This window comes from Equus caballus, chromosome 22 (assembly GCF_041296265.1).
Source record: "Equus caballus isolate H_3958 breed thoroughbred chromosome 22, TB-T2T, whole genome shotgun sequence".
NCBI classification, from domain to species: Eukaryota; Metazoa; Chordata; class Mammalia; order Perissodactyla; family Equidae; genus Equus; species Equus caballus.
This window is the reverse complement of record NC_091705.1, coordinates 11,302,473-11,323,843: the sequence shown is the minus strand read 5'-3', so window position 1 is coordinate 11,323,843 and position 21,371 is coordinate 11,302,473. Positions and strand designations below refer to the sequence as shown.

The 21,371-nt window shown below is 36.1% G+C and overlaps 1 protein-coding gene across 3 annotated transcripts in view; it reads right to left on the bottom strand.

Annotated features, from left to right (window-relative positions):
- The window catches only part of ESF1 (ESF1 nucleolar pre-rRNA processing protein homolog), a 59,224-nt gene that overhangs the window by 11,773 nt on the left and 26,080 nt on the right, over nt 1-21,371 (bottom strand). For all 3 annotated transcript variants that reach the window (NM_001301273.1, XM_023625922.2, XM_023625923.2), the window contains exons 10-11: nt 2,387-2,508; nt 1-88 (exon numbers count right to left, since the gene is read on the bottom strand). In NM_001301273.1, the coding sequence (NP_001288202.1) occupies nt 1-88; nt 2,387-2,508 (210 nt within the window). The remainder of the gene's footprint in view (nt 89-2,386; nt 2,509-21,371) is intronic.

Below are 21,371 nucleotides of genomic sequence, written 5' to 3'. Positions count from 1 at the left end.
CTATTTTTTTAACTTCTTCAGCAAAGTATGGGTCATTCAAATCAACATCAGAGGGAAGTTCGTCTTCACTGGCCTCTTCAGCAAGTGCCTTAAAGATAAATATAAAATACACAGAGTTTATGACAAGGACCATAATACATGCACATGAAGGAAAATCATGATTTCTTTTAAATCAAGTAGTTCAAAGTAAAATTAAACCAGTTTTTAAAATGGATCCATTTATAAAATGGCTCCCAGCTGAGTTATTCTCTTGTTTGTTCAACAAATATTTACAGGAATTTGATAAAAGCAGAAAACTACGTACAGCTTTTGGGAGAAATGAAAGTTACCATACAAGGTTTCTGTCTTCAAAAATTTTACAGTCTATTAAAGGAAGTTAGACACACAAACATATACAACAGTAATACTGATTCAAGATAGAAAGTGCTAGAAGAGACATGTAAAGTGATACATTCAAGGAGAATAGTTTTAGATGGGTAATCAGTGAAGAGAGGTGGCCTTATCTCTTACAAAATTGAGACTATCCATAGCTTGGAGTACTGCATTGCAGATTATCTTTTAAATTATTATTTAAAACAATTTAATTGCTGATTAAAGACAATTATTTTTTTAAATGAAAATTTAAACATATACAAAAGCAGTAAGGACAGCATTATGAACCACCTGTTCTTATCACCCAATTTCAACAATTACCTTATTTTATCTATAACTCACTCCTGAAAACTCTATTTTTAAGCAAATTTGTTAGTTAAATTTTCCCTAATCAAATCCAAACAGACTGTCTACTAACTTAGTATATTTAAATTAAAAAATCAAGTCAACAAAATAAATAGAACATATATGAACTAAGATCAGACTAAACAGGTTGAGTTTATCCCCAGGAATATAAAACACCTCTAAGCCACTTAAACAAAAATATTTAGAATGCATATTGCTAAACATCACCCTGCATGCTGAAGAAGATGCACCAAGTCCTAAAGAATATTTATTTTGATGTTAATATCCTTCTAAGAACAATAACTAGATTCGGAGCACTAAGTCTAGAGCAAACTAAGCACTAAACAAATGTATTTTTAATGTTATTGATAAAACAAGTCCAGTCTTAGCCCAATGAAGGGAAAGACTAAAAGCACAAGATAAGCTCAAAGCATCTCGCAAATGAAAATCAAAGAGAATAGCTGCTAAGGGTCTCAGGAATGAGAGACTACTTTATGACCCTATAAAGACCCACTTGTAGGAATTCCAATAAACTGACGGCTTAATCACTTGTAGAATTATTCTACCTAAAAGATATTTTGCTGCCTACTTATTATTTTAGGGACTAAGAGAGGTAGCATATCAACGGGGACAGGGCTCTTACTCCATTTCCTCATTTTATTATCGATTTCCAGAAATACTGACTATAATAGGAATAAAAAAATCACTCCATTGCATCATTCAACCTTGTAGCCCTCTATCTTTACAAACACTGAAAGTCACAGCTATACCAAAAGCACAAGCTTACATAGTAGAGAGAGAGATAATACAGTACAGCAGAAAGAACACTGGAGTGAGAGATCATGGATTCTGGTCTCAGTTCGGCCATTAACAAGCTGTGTATTCTCAGACAAACTGATTAATTTTCTACAATTATAAAACACCAGGGTTGGACTAGAACTAATCATTTAAGATTCCTCAACTTGTAAGATTCTGTGATTAGTAATATCATCTTAAGGCAATGACTGTACTGCCAGAATGCTGTATTTCAGTGACAAGACAGAGTGCTTTTAGTGGCAAAAACCCTAAGTGTTCTCTGCTATTACAAAGGACTCTAACTCTGGAAAAGATGTTACCCCTAAATGATGGCAGTCAAACCAGATTTTTCACAGACAACATATTAGCACAGAGGAAATATTCTTAATAAAGGGATCTAATGACAGAAAGATGTTAAAAGATCCACTTGATAATACTGAAAAGTGAAAAATGGAATTTGAGAAGTAGGAATGTATAGAAAAACTTTCACTCACTTTAAAAACTTCTATATGTATATATCCTCAAGTAGAAAAGTCTGTTTGTACCTCTCTTCCTCAAAAGTACAGAATAGAATCAAACTATCTAGATATCAACTAAACTATGTATTTTATTTAGCTAGCATGGAAATGTAAAATATTAAAGAACAGTGGTTAAAGTGGTTCTGGGCTTTTACTAGGCTTTGTACATCACTAAGTAGTCTTGCAGAAAACACGTAACCTATTAGGTTCTTCCTTTCCTCTTTCTTAAAACTGCCTGTTAACAAGGCCTACTCCAGTGACTGGTTAGATTATGAGATGACGCATGGCAAATACTTGGAACCTTCTGATGCATGGCTGTTGCTCAATAAATACTTGGTCATAATTATCACTGATACCTTCTGTTTCTTTTTCAGTCTTTTTTTTTCTTTCTTCTTCTCTAAAAATTGTTCCCAAGGGGTCAGTTTATCCTTTCCTTCCAATTTGTTTTTGACCATTTCTTCTGCACTTTCTTTAAGACCTGAGGAAAATCACAAATAGTTTAGTTTAAAATGTTATATCTTTATTCACTTAAAAATGTAATTTACTAAAGAAGGTAATTTACACATATTTAATAGAGTAACAAGATAAAATGCAACACTGAGGGGCCGGCCCCATGGCTGAGTGGTTAAGTTCGCACACTCCGCTTCAGTGACCCAGGGTTTCACTGGTTCAGATCCTGGGCACGGACATGGCACTGCTCATCAGGCCGTGTTGAGGTGGCATCCCACATGCCACAACTAGATGGACCCACAACAAAAAAAATATACACAACTATATACTGGGGGGATTTCGGGAGAAAAAGCAGAAAAAAAAAAAACTAGATTGGCAACAGTTGTTGGCTGAGGTGCCAATCTTTAAAAAAAAAAAAAAAAGCAACACTGAATTTTGTAATAATCCGAGATCATACAGTAATGCAGAATCAACATATCAAAGCTATTTCCTAATAACAAACAACACCAATAAACCTAACCAAACCAAAATAAACGAACGAATCCAGCAACTTGTTGTGTGGTCAAGCCACTAAAGAAAACTCCTTTATTTAGGCTCAAGCTTCATTTCTCTATATTTAATTTAATGGCTTTGAGCCTCTAAGAAAAATTCTGAAACAAAATCTTCTCAGGATAGAACTATTAATTGATTTTTGGTAGCAAAAGGTAAGTAGTCTGTAACATAATTATTTCTACTTGCTTCTGTCACCCAAACCTTTATTTCCTGGAAACTACAGGTGACTAACAAAAATTTATTAGTAAGGCAATCCCTGTTGAAATATCCCAGAAGGAAAGAATTCCCATTATCTGTACTCAAGCACTCTGTGAGGCCACATCCTTAAGATCAAAAGGACCACCAAGTTCAGATTCCACTTTGTATGGTTTAGCTTGTTCAGCCATTATTGGCTCTTGTACTTTATCTCTAAAGGTCCTCATTCCTTATATTCTGCAGTTCCTGACTCATGTTTCTATATGGCTTATGTAATAAGCAGAGTAGGCTGAGAAGGGGAAAGAAAAAGCCCCAAGGCTGATCTATCAGTCCATGAAAACCCTTACGACTGCCAAAGGAAAGAAACTGTGACCACCGTGTTGTTTCCTTTAATAAAAATGTTTTATTTTGTAGTATTGTTTGGAGGTCTGGGATGGCTTTAGGGAGGAGGGGGCTTCAATATTTAGATGACACAAAATCTATTTTAAAAAAACAATAATTAACGGAATGTTTTGAAATGGTTTTTAAGACAGACATGATGGTCAGTCCGGATCATCTTCCCAGACAACATTCTAAATTCTATGAAGTGTAAACAATCCTAAAGATACAATAATCCCCCTTTTTCCTGATAAGTTTACTGAGACTAAGAATAGTGAACAACTTGCCTAAGAACATGCAGCTAGGACGCTGTACACCTGGAATTCAAACTCCTGGGTATTCTCTATACTATTACCAGATACATCTAAAATGCTGGTTTGTCCTAGAATAAAGAAATAAATAGCTCACAAATAAAATCTAAAGCTTTGGACCTGAGGTTCCTTATCTAAGAAATAAGGTTTGTCTAGATTAGAAGCATGCAAATCCTCCCTCCCACATATACTTTTCCCTCAAAGAAAATATATGGTAGAAGTTCAAATATATAAACAACTAAAAGTAGTGTTTTGGGTCTTGTGCCCCAAAGAATAGCATGAAACAGCTGGAATAGATGATCTAAGGTCCCTTCCTTGGTTTTTCAGCCAAGACTTAATCTTCAAATTTCTGTGACTTATAAAAGTATTAAACTATATGCATACTCAAGGTTATATAGATTTGTTTTCATGACATGGTAGGATCTCTGATTTATTGGATGCCAAATCAGAAACACAATTCTCAATTCAAAAATGTTTCTTATACGAAAAACACAATTTATTTTTCTAAACAGTTTTCAGGAGAAATGTGAACTGTATTAAACCATGTCCAGATCTCTGACTGAATCAACAGATACCTACCTAGGAAATGTAAACTGGGATCCTCATTTGGGAGAAAGCAGCAAAACTTGATAAAACAAGTTGATTTCAAATAACAAAAGAAAGCAATTTATACATTATGCCTGTGGGTCAGTGCACAATCAGTCCAAAATTCTAAATGCGCAGTATTGTAGTTAGGCATGAAGCTTAAATAATAATACTTAAGGTACTCTACTATAATTTCCTCATACATTAAGAAAGATTAAGACTTCAAAATATTAAATTAATATATTAAGAATTTTTTTCTTTTACCAAAAAGTATTCTCTGATTAATTCTGATCCTTGAAATTTAAACTCTATTTCTAACTCAGCACTGTGCTAAGAAAGATTCTGTGTTATTGTCTCTTTTAGGTGACAAGAACATTGGTTTGATGTGTCTCAATCTCTATGAACTTCTACACCACATATGAGTGAGTCTTGACCTTTTCTGGGAACATGGATATGTTGAGAATTTGATAAAAGCTATGAAATCCCTCCCTGAAACGCTATACTGGAAAAACTTACAAACAATGTTCCGGGAGTTTATGGATAGCCAATGTTCATCTCTATGTAAGGATCCAAGGGCCTCAAGCAGAGAACCTTTACACGAGCTGCGGCGGTCTAGGGGAAGACAGGAGTCCATCTCCTCAAACTTCAATACTGACCAGCATTGACATTTGTAGGTTCTACATCACGGTTTCTCATTTCAGCATTATTCTCATGTTGGACCAGATAATTCTCTGTTGTGAAGGACTATCCTGTGCGGTGCAGGATGTTTGGCAATAACTCTAGCCTATCCACTAGACGCCAGTAGCCCCAGTCATGAAAATCAAAAATGTCTCCAGACATTGCCAAATGTCCTCTTGGGGGGCGGAAAATCATGCCTAGTTGAGAACCACTATTATAGACAATGATTAGGAGACATTTCTGAAAAGAAGGGCTATTTCATTATTTGTATCACACAAATGATGTTATGCTTGATTATATAATGTCTTTTCCACTTTAAAAGTTTAATCTGAGTAAGCCTTTTCTTCCAACTACACAAAAGGCAGCTAAAATCACCTTATTTTGTATTTTACAATATTTAGCATAGAGCCAGACACATAGTAAGTGATGTGGATTAAGGCTGCCCCAGCTAGAGAAGCCCAAGGTGACCTGGCCTACATGCCAAACTATATGACCCAGTGGATTTTTTTTATGGTATGAATTAGGGCTGCCCCAGGGAGAGAAGCCCAGGGCATCCTCACCCACATGCCGATCTATATGGCCAGATTCGTATCTAAAGTTATATGACCGCACAATAACCAGACCCCATCTGCAATGAAATCATTTAATGACTTTTTACATCATCTTTTCTTTTTCCAGTAAAAATAAGTCACATACCCATGCCTTATAAAATTAGCCCTAACCCTCAACTCAGAGCAGCAGGAGCTCTGACTGCCCATGGGTCCTGTCCCCACGCAGCAGCAGCAGGAGCTCTGACTGCCCATGGGTCCTGTCCCCATGCAGCAGCAGCAACAGCTCTTCACTGCCCATGGGTCCTGTCCCCATGCTATTCTGTACTATTCTCTAAATAAAAGAGCACCACTGCCAGACCTTGAGAGTCCAAGAAATCTTTCTTTCGACTCCTCGGCTCACCGACCCCGCATCAGTAAGTACTTAATAAACACTTAATTGATCTGTTTTGAAGGAGGGATTCTTATTTCAAGCCAACGGTTTGATCTTTCATGTTTGGAACATGTTCTCTCCGACAGAAAATGAATCAAAACTTTAGGATTGCAATAAATGGCCTTTATCCCCAAGTGTTTCGTGTGTGTATTTCTTTTAAAGAACCTATAGTTCTAGAATAATTCATGAAATATGCATTCTCAGGAAATATTTTATATTTTTCTGGTATTTAATTTGTTTATAACAATAAAGAAATAGTATCTTCAGTTAAATACAGTCTGTAATTTTTTGCCTGGCTCTCACTTAATACACCAAAATAGTAGAATGACAAACACATTGCAATGAATTAACACACCACCATGATAACTTAAAAATGCTTTGTTCTCTGTCATCATGAGGTTACTTAAATCTCTTGCCACGGATCATAGTTGTTTATGTTCTAAGTTCTTAAAAATATGCCCATCCCAGAAGACTCTTGGCATACGCACAAGAACATTCTTCAGACAGTTTTAGCCTCATTTGTGAGCAGCCACTATGTGACTGAAAAACAACTTCATTATAACGGTTGTTAGTTTTGCACAAATTTGTTTTAAAACATTTTAAGCATATAGCCAAAGACTGCCAAATTAGTTAAAAACAACATCAATAATCCCACAAATAAGGGGTAAAAAACTCTTTTAAAGCCAACCATGAACACAGTTGATTCAACTATGACAATAATAATTTAAGTGCAATCCACTCGAATTATTTTGGCAGTTTGTATACATATGAAAATACTCTTAAATATCCTTTCAAAATGCACTAAAACAGAATATACATTCCTCCTGACCTTACTCACTTGAAACATTTGAAAAGTCTTCAGGGGACAGGATATGAACAACTTAAAATAACTATGTAGTGGTTTTTTTTATAAAAACAAAATTCATGTTTTAAGATTTCTGATATAGGCTGAAACTGGCACTTTTTATTTAAATGAGGACTAAGGATCCACTGAGAATATTTACGAACACTTATGGCTCAATCTTTATTTATGGTTGTATGTTTAAACAGACTGTGTAACACTCAATTTCAAAGGTAGCTTTTAAAATGTAACTAACCACCACCACCATCCCCCAAACTCCCAACTTGGAATTCATTCTGGGTATAAAGGTTTTTAGAGGAAAACCACCAACTACGCCCTGAGGAACGCTGACATCAAAGGCACCCCTTCAAACTGGCAAGTTATCCCCAGTGTGTGGGGAGAGGGAAGGACACATTTACTTAGATAACAGAGGTCACAGGAATACTTGGTCCATATGGGCAATGGGGATCTTTACCAGAGGCATCTTTTTCTCCATGGTATCCAAGTGATTATGTACACAGGGTGTCCTTAAAGCATACCGGATAAGACAAACTATCAATCTTTGCATTGAGAAAGATGAAGATTTGAAGTGTTTTGAACTTGGTTCAAGAGTTGGTCAGAATAAGAACTTATTTAGAACAGTGTTCAGAATTTGATTCACAATTTCTTATTTGAGCTTCTGTAAACCCCCCTCTCTTAAACACTTAAAGCACTTTATTCTTTCAGTCTGTGTCATTTATCACAGTTGGAACTATATATTTATTTGCATGATTTTTAAAAAATTATTATTAATGGCGATATCTCTCGCCAGGTTGCAAGCTCCACGAGGGTAGAGGCCATGGCTTGTTTTTTTCTTTTTGTCTTTTTTTCCCACAAAGGTAACACAAAGGTACCTTTTCCACAAAGGTAGTGACTAGTGGAGGGCCTGGCATATAGCACTTACCTATAAATGTCTGTTGAATGAAAGTGCAAAGGAAAAGATAAATGAGTCAAATCTGATCCCAACCTTATGAACAGGGAGTGACAAAGCATGAAATTAAAAAGTAAAATAACAACAAGCCATGGGAACAATAGTAAACAGCAAAAATTACTAATCAGCCAGAACCAACAAATACTCTTTGTGTGTACTTAATACTATTAGAATACTGTTATATCTCCTATATGGAAACAACACAGACAGCTATAATAAAGATAATAAGGACAAAGGGGTGTAGGTAAGCTCTTAAATTGGGAACTGCTTCTTATATAGCATTTAATTCTGTATCTCCCAAAACAGTCAATGATGTATCCACAGAAGATACCCCCAAGTATGTGTTGAATGAATCAATGTTAATGCTTTTTGTTGTTGTTGATTGTCTAAGTTATTTCGGTGGGTAGCAAATGTTTTACATTTGTCTTGAATTTGAGCTTCTCATATCCTAAACCTCTTCTAAATCTCCTCTTACTATCCCTTAAAATGATGCCTTCCATTTTCAACTATATTCAGTTTACTGTGAATCAAGCTTCTTAGAATCAAACATTCTTAAAAAGCTGACTTTAAATACAAGACATTTGGGCCTCATTAGGGAGTTGTTGTTTCCTATATTTGTATTTTAATTTTGTATTTGTATTTTGTATTTGTGTATTTTCTTTGCCTTTCAAGTACTTTGTAATCACAATGCACATAATATCAAGCTGCCCTAATAAAAGACTAAAATTCTGGCCAAGTCTGGTGAAGCCATTCTGCTATTTAGTTTATGGCAAAGAGACTGAAGAACTACTTGTTCTACTGTTATTTTTTACACATAATGTTTACAGACAAGGTAGAAAATAAATGAAAAATTTTAAATGAATGGCTAAGATGTAAGAAAACACAGGGAACTTTTCAGAGTCCCGTCACAAGAAAGCTCAAATAGAAATGTTAAACTAGCTCAGAAGCAGGGAGTTTTCCTTGGGGAAATACTCTAATCCACTATGGTCTAGTGTGGATCTTGGGTTTTAATGGGCTGCTAGCCAAGGAGACAGGGGACAAAGTTTGTAGCCTGATCATGGTGGGAAGTCCCATCAGAGACCACTACCACAAAGCCAGGATCCTTAAGGGTGCCCTCAGCGGGTGCTGCTCCTCCTCCGAAAACTCAGAGGGAATACATGACTGTTTGGGCTTTGGCTATGGGTGGAACAAGGGAAGTAAAAATATACTTACCCAGAGAATTTATAACCACAAGCCCATAACTCCATGGTTGAGGCTGGAATTCACACTATTTGTGTGGCCCCAAACACTGCAATCGAAAAATTTGGTTACAGTTGGTCTTGGATTAGAAGTGCCTTTAGGGACCTTGCAAATACTCTAAAAAAAATATCCAAGAACAATGAGATCACAATCAAAATGCAGTATGAACCAGAGTAGGCAGAAACAAAATAATACAAGTCAGAGTATACAGACTACAGATTTTGGAATTGTCTGATACAGAACATAAAATCAGCACATTTATAAAAACAAAAGAAGAAATTAAGAGATTATCAAACGTATGAGACAGATTTGGAAAAGAAAAACTTCCTGAAATAAAGTCAATGAAAATGAAAAAACTCAATGAACAAGTTAAAGAGTAGACTATACAGAGGTACAGAAAAAATTAATGAACTGAAAGATAAGACTGAGGAAATTAGCCAGCATGCTACACAGATTCAAAGGTAAGGAAAATATGAGTTATCAAATACAGAATGAGAAGGTACTACACATATCAAATAGGATTTCCAGAAGGAGAAAATAGAGATGAAGAAAAGGTAACATTTTAAGACAAAATGGCTGAGAAGTTTTCAGAACTGATGAAAGATACTAATCTTCAGGGTTCTGGATATCCAATTAATTCTAAGCAAGATTAAAGCTAACAAACAAAAAATGACCTAGATAGATCATACTGAAACTCTAGAACACTGAAGTACTTAAAAAATCGGGGACAAAAGACAGCACTGTAGAGTAAGGCCAATTCTTTCCTGACAGGGTTCAAAAATGTGTTTTTGGGCCCTGGGATTAACACAGTGTGTTCTTCAGTTACACTGGCTTCCTCACATGTAACTCTATCAACAGGAGTCATGGGAAAGACTTGTGAGCTCACAGCAAATTTGCCCCTCCGCAGAAATGGGTTAAGAGGAAGACTGGCTTGGCACATCCTGGCAATAGCAGATACCCTTCCTTCCCTAATGCTCAACACTCACTGCCAAAATCTGCCTCAAACCTACCAGGAATAATCTCTCTGTGCCTTCTTTCCCTATTCATTTTAGTCACCACCAAAATGCTCATCAGGTTCCCCCTAGTTTCCCATGTTACAATCCTCAGAAGTTAACGGTATATCCATTCTTCTGCCATTATCTCCCTCCCCCTTCAACTCTCTACCACTAAATTCTCTGCAATTCACAGTAAAAACTCAATTACTGAAACATTCTCTTCATCTTCTTGCTTGAACTGAAACCTGGCTACCCTGAGGATATTGCCCACCAAAGCCCCTATAATTGGTTTGTTGTTGGTGGGGTGGTGTTCGTTTTCTTCACAGAACCCTCATACCAACTGGCCTGGCAGGGGGGTAGGCGTGCACGGGGCGGGGGTCACTAGCGCTCTTCATCCAGTTTTAAGAAGTGTGATACTGGTACAGGGATAGGCAGACTAACTAACCAACAAAACAGAGAGCCAAGCAAGAGATCCATGCAGTTTTGAAACTTTGGTCCACGATAGAGGTGACACATCAGATTACTGAGGCAAAGGAGAGATTATCCAATAAATGGAACAGGATAAAAAAGATTTTCCATGTAGAAGAAGATGAAATTGGATCCCTACCTTATATCATATAAAAGAAATCAACTCCTGATGGATCAAACACTTACATGTCAAAAATCTTACATGTCAAAAATCTTAAATCTTTCTACCTTTAGTAGAAAATAAAGGCGAACATTGGTCTCATCTGTATAGAAAAAGATTTCTTAGATAAAACATAGAAAGCACTAACTTAAATAAAGAACTCCTAAAAGTCAGCAGAAAAAGTCCAAACAATATAACAGAAAAATGGCCAAAAGACATCTATGAGTATTTTACTGAGGAGGAAACATATATGGCCAATAAATATATATGATGAGATGTTCAATCTCATTAGTGATAAGAGAAATGCAAATCAAACACTGCTGGTGGTAATGTAACCTAAGATCACCATAATGGAAAAGTAAAATTTAGTATTTCACCTTGTAAAGTTAAACATTCACATACTCTATGACCCAGTAATCACACTTTTTGATAAATACCCAGAAAAACTTATTTAAGCACATACCAAGAGACATCTAGAAATGTTCATAACAGCATGATTCACCATAGTAAACACCTAAGAACAACCCAAATGTGTATTCAACAGGAGGAAGTGTATATAAAGTGTGGCAGATAGCAGTCAAATGAATGAGCTACAGCTACACAAAATATGGATAAATCTTAGCAATGTAATGTAGAGTGGTAAAAAAAACAGTCCTAAAAGATTTAAAAATATCTAAAACAATCCCCTCACAATGTTAATAAAGTGAACAGCTTTAAGGAGATATAGTTCGTATACCACACAATTCACCCATTTAAAATACACACTTCAACAGTTTTTAGTATAGTCACAGATATATATAACCATCACCACTGTCAACTTTACGATATTTTCATCTCCTCAGAAAGAAACCGTAACTCCCTCCCCTGCAAGACACTCTGAAATACCTCCCACCCCCACCACAACTACCAATCTACTTCCTATCTCTATAAATTCCCTGTTCTGGATATTTCATATAAAATATGTGGTCTTTTGTGACTGGCTTCTTTCATTTAGCATAATACTTTCAAGGTTTACCACTTTGCAGCATACATCCCTTTTTATGCACCCACACTTTTTAGGAATACTTATAAATGAGATGAAAATATATACAATAGAAAGCAAAAGAATGAATACCGAAATCTGGATGATGGTTCTCTCAGGTATGGAGAAGCAGGGGAGATCAAATGGATAAACTAAAATTATGCATAGTTCTAGCTTTTGTAGTGGGTTCCCTTTTTAGTTACTAAAAATAAGTAAATGAAACAGGGCCATGCTGGACCAATGATGAAAGAGTGTCCCAATCCAAGGATTATAATTAATTTAATTATGTGAACCAGAGATATGTGAGAATAAAAAGACAAGTTTAGTAAATTTGACTATACCATTTTTGTTCTTCAAGAGACACTATAAAGACAGTAAAAAGACAAATCACAAACTAGAAGATATCTGCAAAACATATGACTGATAAAAGACCAGCCCCCAGAATAGATGAACTTCTATGAATCAGTAAAACAAAGACACACAACACTACATAAAAATGGTCAAAAGACATGAATAGGCATTTCACATGAGGAAATATGAAGAAATGCTCTTCCTCATTAGTAATTAGGCAAATGCCTGAGCAATCCCTTGAAAACGTAAGTCACGTCACATCACTTTCACTTCCCATTTCATTTAGAGTAAAAGCTAAAGTCCACCCAGAGGTCTACAAAACCCTTTGTTTGTGATTTGGCCACCTCTGTGCCCTCATCTACTACTCTCCATTTCCTGGCTAATTCTGTTCCAGCCACATCTGCCTCCTTATTACTCCTGGACAAATGAGAAATGCATCCCCCTCAGGACTTTTGCATTTCTTGTTTCCTCTACGCGAAATGCTCTTTTCCAGGATACTATACAGGGTGCACAGTCCTCTCCATTAGGTCTTTGTGCACAGGTCACTTTCTCAACAAAGCCTTCCTTGACTGTTCTATTTAAATTGCTACCCACTCCTACCCCTGAACATCCAGGCTAATCCATTTCTTTGCATAGCCCTTAACCACCACTTGATTATTTTACCCATTTGTTTACTAACTCCCTTTCTCTCCTCTTCCCCAACACACACACTAAGATGGAGGCCCCCATGAATGTGTGGACCTTTGTCCATTTTGCTCAGTGCTATATCTCCAGAGAAAAGAACAGAGTCTGTCACACATAGGAGGAACTCAACAAATATTTGAGGATAACACACAAATTAAATCCATAATGAGATACCTTACTTACATACTCAACTAGCGAAACCCAAAAAGCCTGACAATATTAATTAATGGTGAGGATAAAGAGCTATGAGAACTCACATTACTGGTTAGAGGAAAATAGTACAAGCACCTGGGAAAACAATTCAGCATGACCTGCTTAAGGTAACTGTGAGCATGCTCCACAACCAACAAATTCTACATTCATCCAAGAAATTCTATATATACCTAGGTGACAAGTCCTGGAATATTCACAAAGGCATCGTTTATAATAGCAATAAACTACAATAACTGGCAACAGAATAGATACATTGTGATATATCTCTAATGGAATTCCATGTAGCAGTGAAAATTAATGGACCACATCTTCACATATGGAGATGAATAAGTCTCAAAAATAGAAATGATAATAGCAAAAAGCAAGTGACAGGAGAATACACAGAGGATGTTTTTATAAAGTTCACATTTAACAAAACTAGATACAGACTGTTTATGGGTACATGCGTAAGTGGTAAAATTATTACAGTAGGAAAAGGGAATGATTAATATGAAATGCAGTGTCATAGTGCGCTCTGGTAGAGGAAGGAAGGAGGTGTAACTGGGGAGTCTCAAGGAGGACTGCAGACGTGAATAATATTCTTTCTTAAGCTGGGTACACAGGTGTTCATTTTATTATTTTCTTTAAACTGCAGATTATTATTGTGTTTACTTTTTGTAGCTATTCCCCCTCCACAATAAAAAGAAAAAGTAGTGAATGTTTTACTCTGACAACTGTGTGCTACACTGGCTTTCACCTACCTTTTGTTATTTAATCCCCACCAAAATAGGTACTTAACCCATTTTCTGATGCAACCCATCTATGCTCTTTACATGATCACAGTAAACTATTAAATACAACCCAAAATTTCATTATAAGCAGGTCCCAATCTACATAGTGTATTTGAAAAATCGACCTATAAATTGGTGGCTTGAAACTCAGGGGTTCCTAATTGTTTTCCTCCCTGGGAGAGTTTCTGACTACAGAAGCTATTAATATGTAAGGATATTTTTGAGGCTGGGGTACCACCAAAATGGCATTTCTAAGTCAATTAAAGAAAAAAACCTTTCTTTTATAAAAATGAAAGGAAATGAAAAACACTTCAACTCTCTAGCATTTCCATTACTTAACTTTTCAAACTAAGTTTGCTGCAATCTAAGTATTTTCTTTCCCATTTACTGGAGTGGGTTTATAGATAAGTAACCTATAATTCTATTTCTAAAAAGACTTCCCAAATAACTATTAGGAAAGCAGTGTCTTCTTAGCCTTTTTGATATTATGATAGACATTAAAATGATAATATATGCACAGCACACTGGAGTAAATGGAGGAAGCAACCAGAGAAGGATACCAACCTGGAGGCTCTGGTTGGCCTAGGGGCTAAACGGCTCAACACTTTGGCAAATTTGTAATCCACTGGAGGTATACTGGTTGGGAATCTATGAAATAGAGTCATCATTTAAAGTTTACTCTTTCAACTTTTCTAGAATTTGCAATTAACTTAGAGTTTATTTCATTGACAATGTCTTCTATTACAACATTTAAAAAAATTATAGAATGAGAGTAATAAAGAATGAAAGTAACATTAAAATCTAGGACTTCAGTATTTCCATGGCTTGTCTCACAAGCAAGCACTGTTTCTATTTTTAGGGATTCTCTGGAAACAATATCTGTTAAGGAAATCTATGACAGGTCAAGCATTCTTTGGGTCCAAAAAGATAATCAGAGTCTTGGAATACCAACTAATAATGTCCACATCTAGAAGCCTGCAATGTTCAACAGCAAATACTCAAAAGCCTTCCTTTGCCTTTTTTTAAACCTTCAGAACAGCTTATTCACTAGAAGATAGGTTTCTCAGATGTTGTCACATGTGACCGGCTGCAGAACAAAATGTTCCTGCACTCTGACAAGTCTGATAGCACACACTAGATAATCCTAGGTAAGCAGTTATTATTATTTTTTGAAAATAAAACTTCCAATTCTCAAATAAAATTCACTTAAGGTCTTGGATATCTTTGTGCACACAATAGTAAACACAAGCAGATTGAGACGAGCACTAAATGAAGAGGTTGGGCCCCAGATTTACTTAGCAACCCAGGGAATAGTCTTCAAAAATTTTAATGGGTTTTGAAGTCAGACAGATCAATGTTTGAATTACAATTCTTCTCTTTCCTAGCTTTGTCACCCTGAGCAGGTCTGTGCCTCAGTTTTCTCTTCTGCAAAATGGGGTAACAACCACTTAAAGAATCATTGGAAGAATTTAATGTAATATTGTTTGTAAAGTACCTAGCACAGTTCCTGAAGCATCATGGGCATTCAATAAGTATAAATTTCCCTTTCTTCCCCTAAAGAATATTTTAAAATATAATTCCTTCAGATTGAAACTATGCATCCAAATAAATGATTTTCAAAAATATGTCAAAACCTCTCTGTGTTTCTATAAAAAGAAGGAGCAATGGGAAACTAAAATGAAGCATTTTATGACAACCTAAGCTCACAACATTTAGGAAGAGCTGGTTACGTCCTATTGCAGACAGAATTCCCTAACTTATGCAAGCCAATTCTTAGCAATTCACATGCTGTTAAAGTACATGCTTTAATTTACCAGTAAGGCACATTATTCCAAACACCAAAGGAAACTCACCAGAGTCCAATTATTGGCACTCATCTTTTGGCATACATAGGATCAGATTTTCAAGTTTATGTCAAATAATTTTACAGATAAAAATTTTCCATGTCACTGAATGAGTAGATTAAGCTAAGGATCTCTCTTGATAGCTCACTTGATGAAAGCTATCCTACCCACCTTCAGTGAAGATTATCAGGAGGAAGGAAAGTACACTTACACTCTCTTCCCCTAGAAGTTTACATCAGGCAAACATTGTTAATGTGTAATGAACGAAACCAGAAGATTCAGCCTGCCTAGCCACCAACTCAAGCCACAGACATTTTTTAGCGCTTTACCTTGGACCTCAAAGCTGAAAATTATCATTGCATTATAGCCAGTAAGTAACTGTCTACAATGGTCTAACCAAAAAGTCACTGAGAAAGGCTGGCAAATCTTTCAGAGCACAGAAACATGGCATACAGTCCCACAGTGGGATAAGTTTTGTGTCAAACCAAAGATCTACAGAAAGTACTTATGCTCCATCCTTTATGTGGCTTCAAAACTTGAACCTATTGTAGAAACTAGATACGATTTTATGTATAATTTTACCAGCATTTCTGAGGAAACTTCATAAATTAAAAAATAAAAAGTTCCCCAGTTGGCACCATGAATTAATAGAACTATTTCAAGATATATGACAAGAGACATGAAGATGTTCTACTTTTTAGGAATTCATCCCTAAGAAAATTCAATATAAGGTTATTAAGTTATCCATAATAGCAAAATATTAGAAAGTGCCTAAAACATAACATCAGGGAAGTGATTCATAACTTAAAAATGAGAAACATAATGGAATCTGATGTAGGCATTATGATTATAAAGATTATCCAGAAACATACAAGTATGAGAAATGAAAGGAAAAAAGAACGCAAAATGGGGGTATAATATAGTCAACTACGTGTACTGGTAGAAGATAATGAATAAAAATGACTGTTTTATAGCTAAAACATGGAAGCGACCAAGTGTCCCTGAGTGGATATGTGGACAAATATGGTATATACACACACAATGGAATAATATTCAGCCTTAAAAATAAGGAAATTCTGACATATGCTACAACATAGATGAATCTTGAGGACATAATACTAACTGAAACAAGCCAGTCACAAAAAGACAAATACTGTATGATTCCACTTAAATTAAGTACTGAGAGCAGTCAAAACCATAAAGATAGAAAGTAGAATTGTGGTTGCCAGGCGCAGTGGGGAGGGGTAATGAAGAGTTACTGTTTAATGGATATAGAGATTCGGTTTTGCAAAGATGAAAAGAGTTGTAGAGACATAGCGGTGATGGCTGTACAACAATATGACTGTACATAATAGCACTGAACTGTACACTTCAAAATGGTCGAGATGGTAAATTTTATGTTACGTGTATTTTATTGCAACAAAAAAATTAGGAAAAAAATTGAATGTATTAAAGTAGTAATCTTAAGGTTATATGACTTCTCTGTTTTAGAAAAAAAAGAACAGCAATAATGAAACTGTTGAAAGTAAGTAGTCTAAGTGAATTCTGTCAAAAAATTACATGGAACACATGTAAGAAAAATGATCGTTTGCTAGTCAGACAGTTAGTTTGTAGAATGATGACGTGTGACAACCTCAAATAGAATGGCAAAAGTTCTGCTTTAAAGACCAAAGAATTCAGAACTTCAAACAAATCAGCACAGCTGTGGGCTATGGGAAAACAATACATGAAACAAACTCTCTCTTCTTCTTGAATCGACTTCAGGCAGATTGTAAATCTAAGACAAAGTTAAAAAAAGTACTACTGTCTGGAAATAGTGGCTACAGATGCAAACAGTACCACTGACGTGATATATGTGCAGAGAGAGAAGACCCACATTAACAGAATCATCCTAGATGCTTGGAACCAGAGGCCCTTATCGATTTCCATATTTAACTGGGATCCTAAAACAGCAGACCAATCAACCTGAAACTTCATAAAGTATGGAATTTTAACACTTTCTGAAACTACTGCTAGTATAAAAATCTACTGTTTTTGCTTTAGATCTTTTTTAAAGCTTCTTGGAAAAACCTTTTTTAAAATTAAATCTTAATATTATTAAGAGAGAAAATAATTTTTAAAATAATCCAGGAAATTCTGAGAAATTTACTGGCAACTCTATGGAGAAAATGTGCTAGTAACATTTTTAGATAACCCTAGCTGCTTCTAATTTTTATTACACATTCCAGAAGTGATTCAAATATTTTTTTGCACAGGAAAGTTTCAGTTTATTACTCTTACAAAGCCCTTGCTGTCAACCTGTTAGCTAGGTGATTCAAGGAGGAAGCACAACCTATGTTTTAAAATTTTAGCTACTTACTAGCTGTGTACAAGTTATAACAGGACATTGTGAACCGGTTTCTTCCCTGTCAACAAAATATGAAGCAAAATGCAAATTCTTTTAGCTTATTTTAAGTTCAGGTTTTCCATTTAACGTTCTCCTCCACACTCAACTCAAAATTTTAAACATCTGGTTATTTTAAAAGTTCTGACCAAAAAACCATTTTTGTGAATATATTTCAAATAACATACATTGGCAAAAAATGGAAAAAGAGATATAGCCAAAAGTAAACAGTGAACAGGCTTTGAGATATCTGAAAATTAAATTGTTTGAAACTGGGCTGCCTAGAAAAATGAATGCCCAACTGATTCAAAAACACTTAATTCTGAATAAAAAATGAATAAAACTATGACTACAGAAATATGTCACTGATGTCTCTGTATTTAAGCTTCCCAATGGGATACTTAACAGAGGAATGGAGATCAAACAAAGGTGGGAAAAAAGAAAGGACAAAAGATAAAGAGCAGATACCAGAATAAAAATAGAATACAACCATGAAGAATAAAGGAAAGAGTACGTAGAGTAAGGAAGAGCTGCACCCTCACCTCCTGCCTGACAGTGGGAGTCAAGAAAGGGCTCCTTGCAGGGTGAGAAAGAAAAGGAGTCCTTGCTTCTTCTCTTCGGGCTTCCATGCCTCCTTCAAAAGAGTTAAGTATCCTACAGCTCTGGGTGTTCCTAACAAGATGTCCTCAAAGACACCGACAGTTTCACCACTGTTATAGCTTTAAGTTCATCAGTACTAACCTTAATATGCCCTTTATCCCTATTTAAATCTGTCACCACAAGAAGTCTACAATTTCCAAATCTTTCCTTTTCCTAGAAAGGTACCAAACATTCCCATTTCCCATCCTTCCAACAATGAAGCCCTTCTAGATATTAGTCAGTAATAGTCCGTCATTAATAGTCGTTAACAAAATCCTCTTTATTCATTCACCCGCTAATATGAGTCTCACTGAAACCCGGTCCTCCTCTGGGGACACTGCTTCCCCTGAATCCCTTTTAGGTGGCAAATTTTTCTCTCCCATAGTCTGTCCTTGCTACTCACTGCTAACTCCAGTTCTCTAGCTGGCCCTCCTCCCCAAAGCCCCCAACTTTGAATATCATGTTATCAGACTATAAGACCTACTAGCCCTCCTTATTGCAGATATCTAATGACTGTAGTCTTTCCCATCATTTCTTGAACAGCTAAGCTCTTGGCTCACTGCCATCCACTCCAATACTAGCCATGTTATTATTCTTGGTGATTTCAACATTCATACAGATGACCCTTCCAATACCCTGGGCCACACTATTCACTGACCTCCTCTTCTCCAACCATTCTGTACTCCACCTCACTCCCAGGATCATAACTAGATCATGCCATTACCAAAAACTGCAATCCCACTATAATCTTAATTTCAAGTATCCCACTCTTCAGCCGTTAGCTCCAATCTTTCCATTTTATTCTCTCTAGTGCCCTAAGGCTAAGAATTCTTCTGTCTCAATCCATTACAATCCATCAATACTCTCACCTTTTCCCCATCCCCTACACTCAACATACTCTCATTTCCCTTCTAATCCAACAGAGATACCATGGTCCATCATTACGATCACTCCCTTGCATATAACCTCAATCCCCTTGCCCCTCTCTTGCTTTGTCATACTTGGTTTGACAAATCTAGTTTGGTTTAATCCAGCTGTCTCCTTACTCCATGCTTGCACCACACCAAAAAACGCGGCTAAAGAAAAACATAATTATATTGAGTCATCTCACTTTACATAACCATGAACTTCAACTGCACCCTTACTGTTGCTCAGAAATACTCTTAAATTTCCCTCTTCCCCACTCTCTTAGATGACTATTTTCTATCTTCCCTTTTTTCAAACTTCTACCTCCTCCTTTCTCCCTACTCTCCGCTGATGACCTTTCTTCCTATTTCACTAGGAAAATACAAGCAAATAGAAGACCACCACAGGCTCCTACCATCATTTCTACCCTTTAGCCTCTGTGACCATATTCTTTGCCTTCTTCTCTCCTGTTACAAAGGATGAAATGTCCATGCACATCTACCAAATGCCAGTTCCTCCACTTGTGCAAAAATATTCCAACTCCTTCTGCCTACTTTAGAACGTCGTTCTCTGCTTCATCATTTTTTCTTGTCTCTGGTGGATCATTCCCAGAAGTATATAGCATGCTCTTTCCCCATGCGAAAGAAAAATGCTCTCTTGATCTCACTTGCCCCTCCAGTTTCTTTCTTATTCCTCTGTGACCCATTATAGGAAAACTCCCCAAGATTTGTCAATCCATGAGTCCACAGTAACTTTAAAAAGGGGTGGGGAGGGAGCTCTACTAGCACTAGTTAGAATACTAATAAATGTAGAAGGAATGATAGAAACAGAAAATCAGCATTTTGCAACCAACAGTATAATAACTGACTCAAGTAAGGATCATCAATGAATGCCAACACCACCAAGTAAAATGCTAGGGAATAGGATATTCACATACCTCACAAATTCTTACCAACGACACAGGAAAAAATGTGCCTTTACAATGGAAAAATCAGTTGGACACCACCTAAACTGAGTAATCCAAGTTAACAGTATAAATAATGGGACAAATTGACATTATGTGCCTCCTGATGTGAGGCAATGGGAAGTATACAACATCTTTTATGGAGAATTCTTGCTAAAAACTTTTTACTTGAATTAATTGTGAGGAAACAATCAGACAATCCAGACTGTGGGTATTCTCAAAGCCAACTATTGTAGACACTTTAAAACTGATTGATCCTGGATCAAGAAAAAATTATAAAGACTATTATTGGAACGAGTGAAAAATTTGACTCTTATGGTATCAATATTAAATTCCCTTAGTGTGATAATGGCATTGTGCATACGCAGAAGAATGTCTTTGTTTTTGGAAGTTACATATTGAAGTATTTTTAGGGATGAAGTGTCATGACGCCTACAACTTTATAATAGTCAAATATTTTAAAAAAGAAGTTGTCTGTACTTGCTATCTCCAATTCCACTCTTCATTCTCTTGAACCTGCATTGCCTTCATTCTCTCTATTCCACCAAAACTGTTCAATATCTCTGATGATCTCCGCATTGCTAAATCCAATGGTCATTCTTAGTTTGTATTTTACTGACCCATCTTCTCACTGAAATGCTTTCTTTACTTGGCTGTCTGGACTTTTTTGCCCAGCTGCCTTTGGATGGTCCCTACTCACCACCTCAACCTCTAAATGCTGGAGTGCTCCAGGCATCAGTTTATTTTTATTTTTTTTATTTTT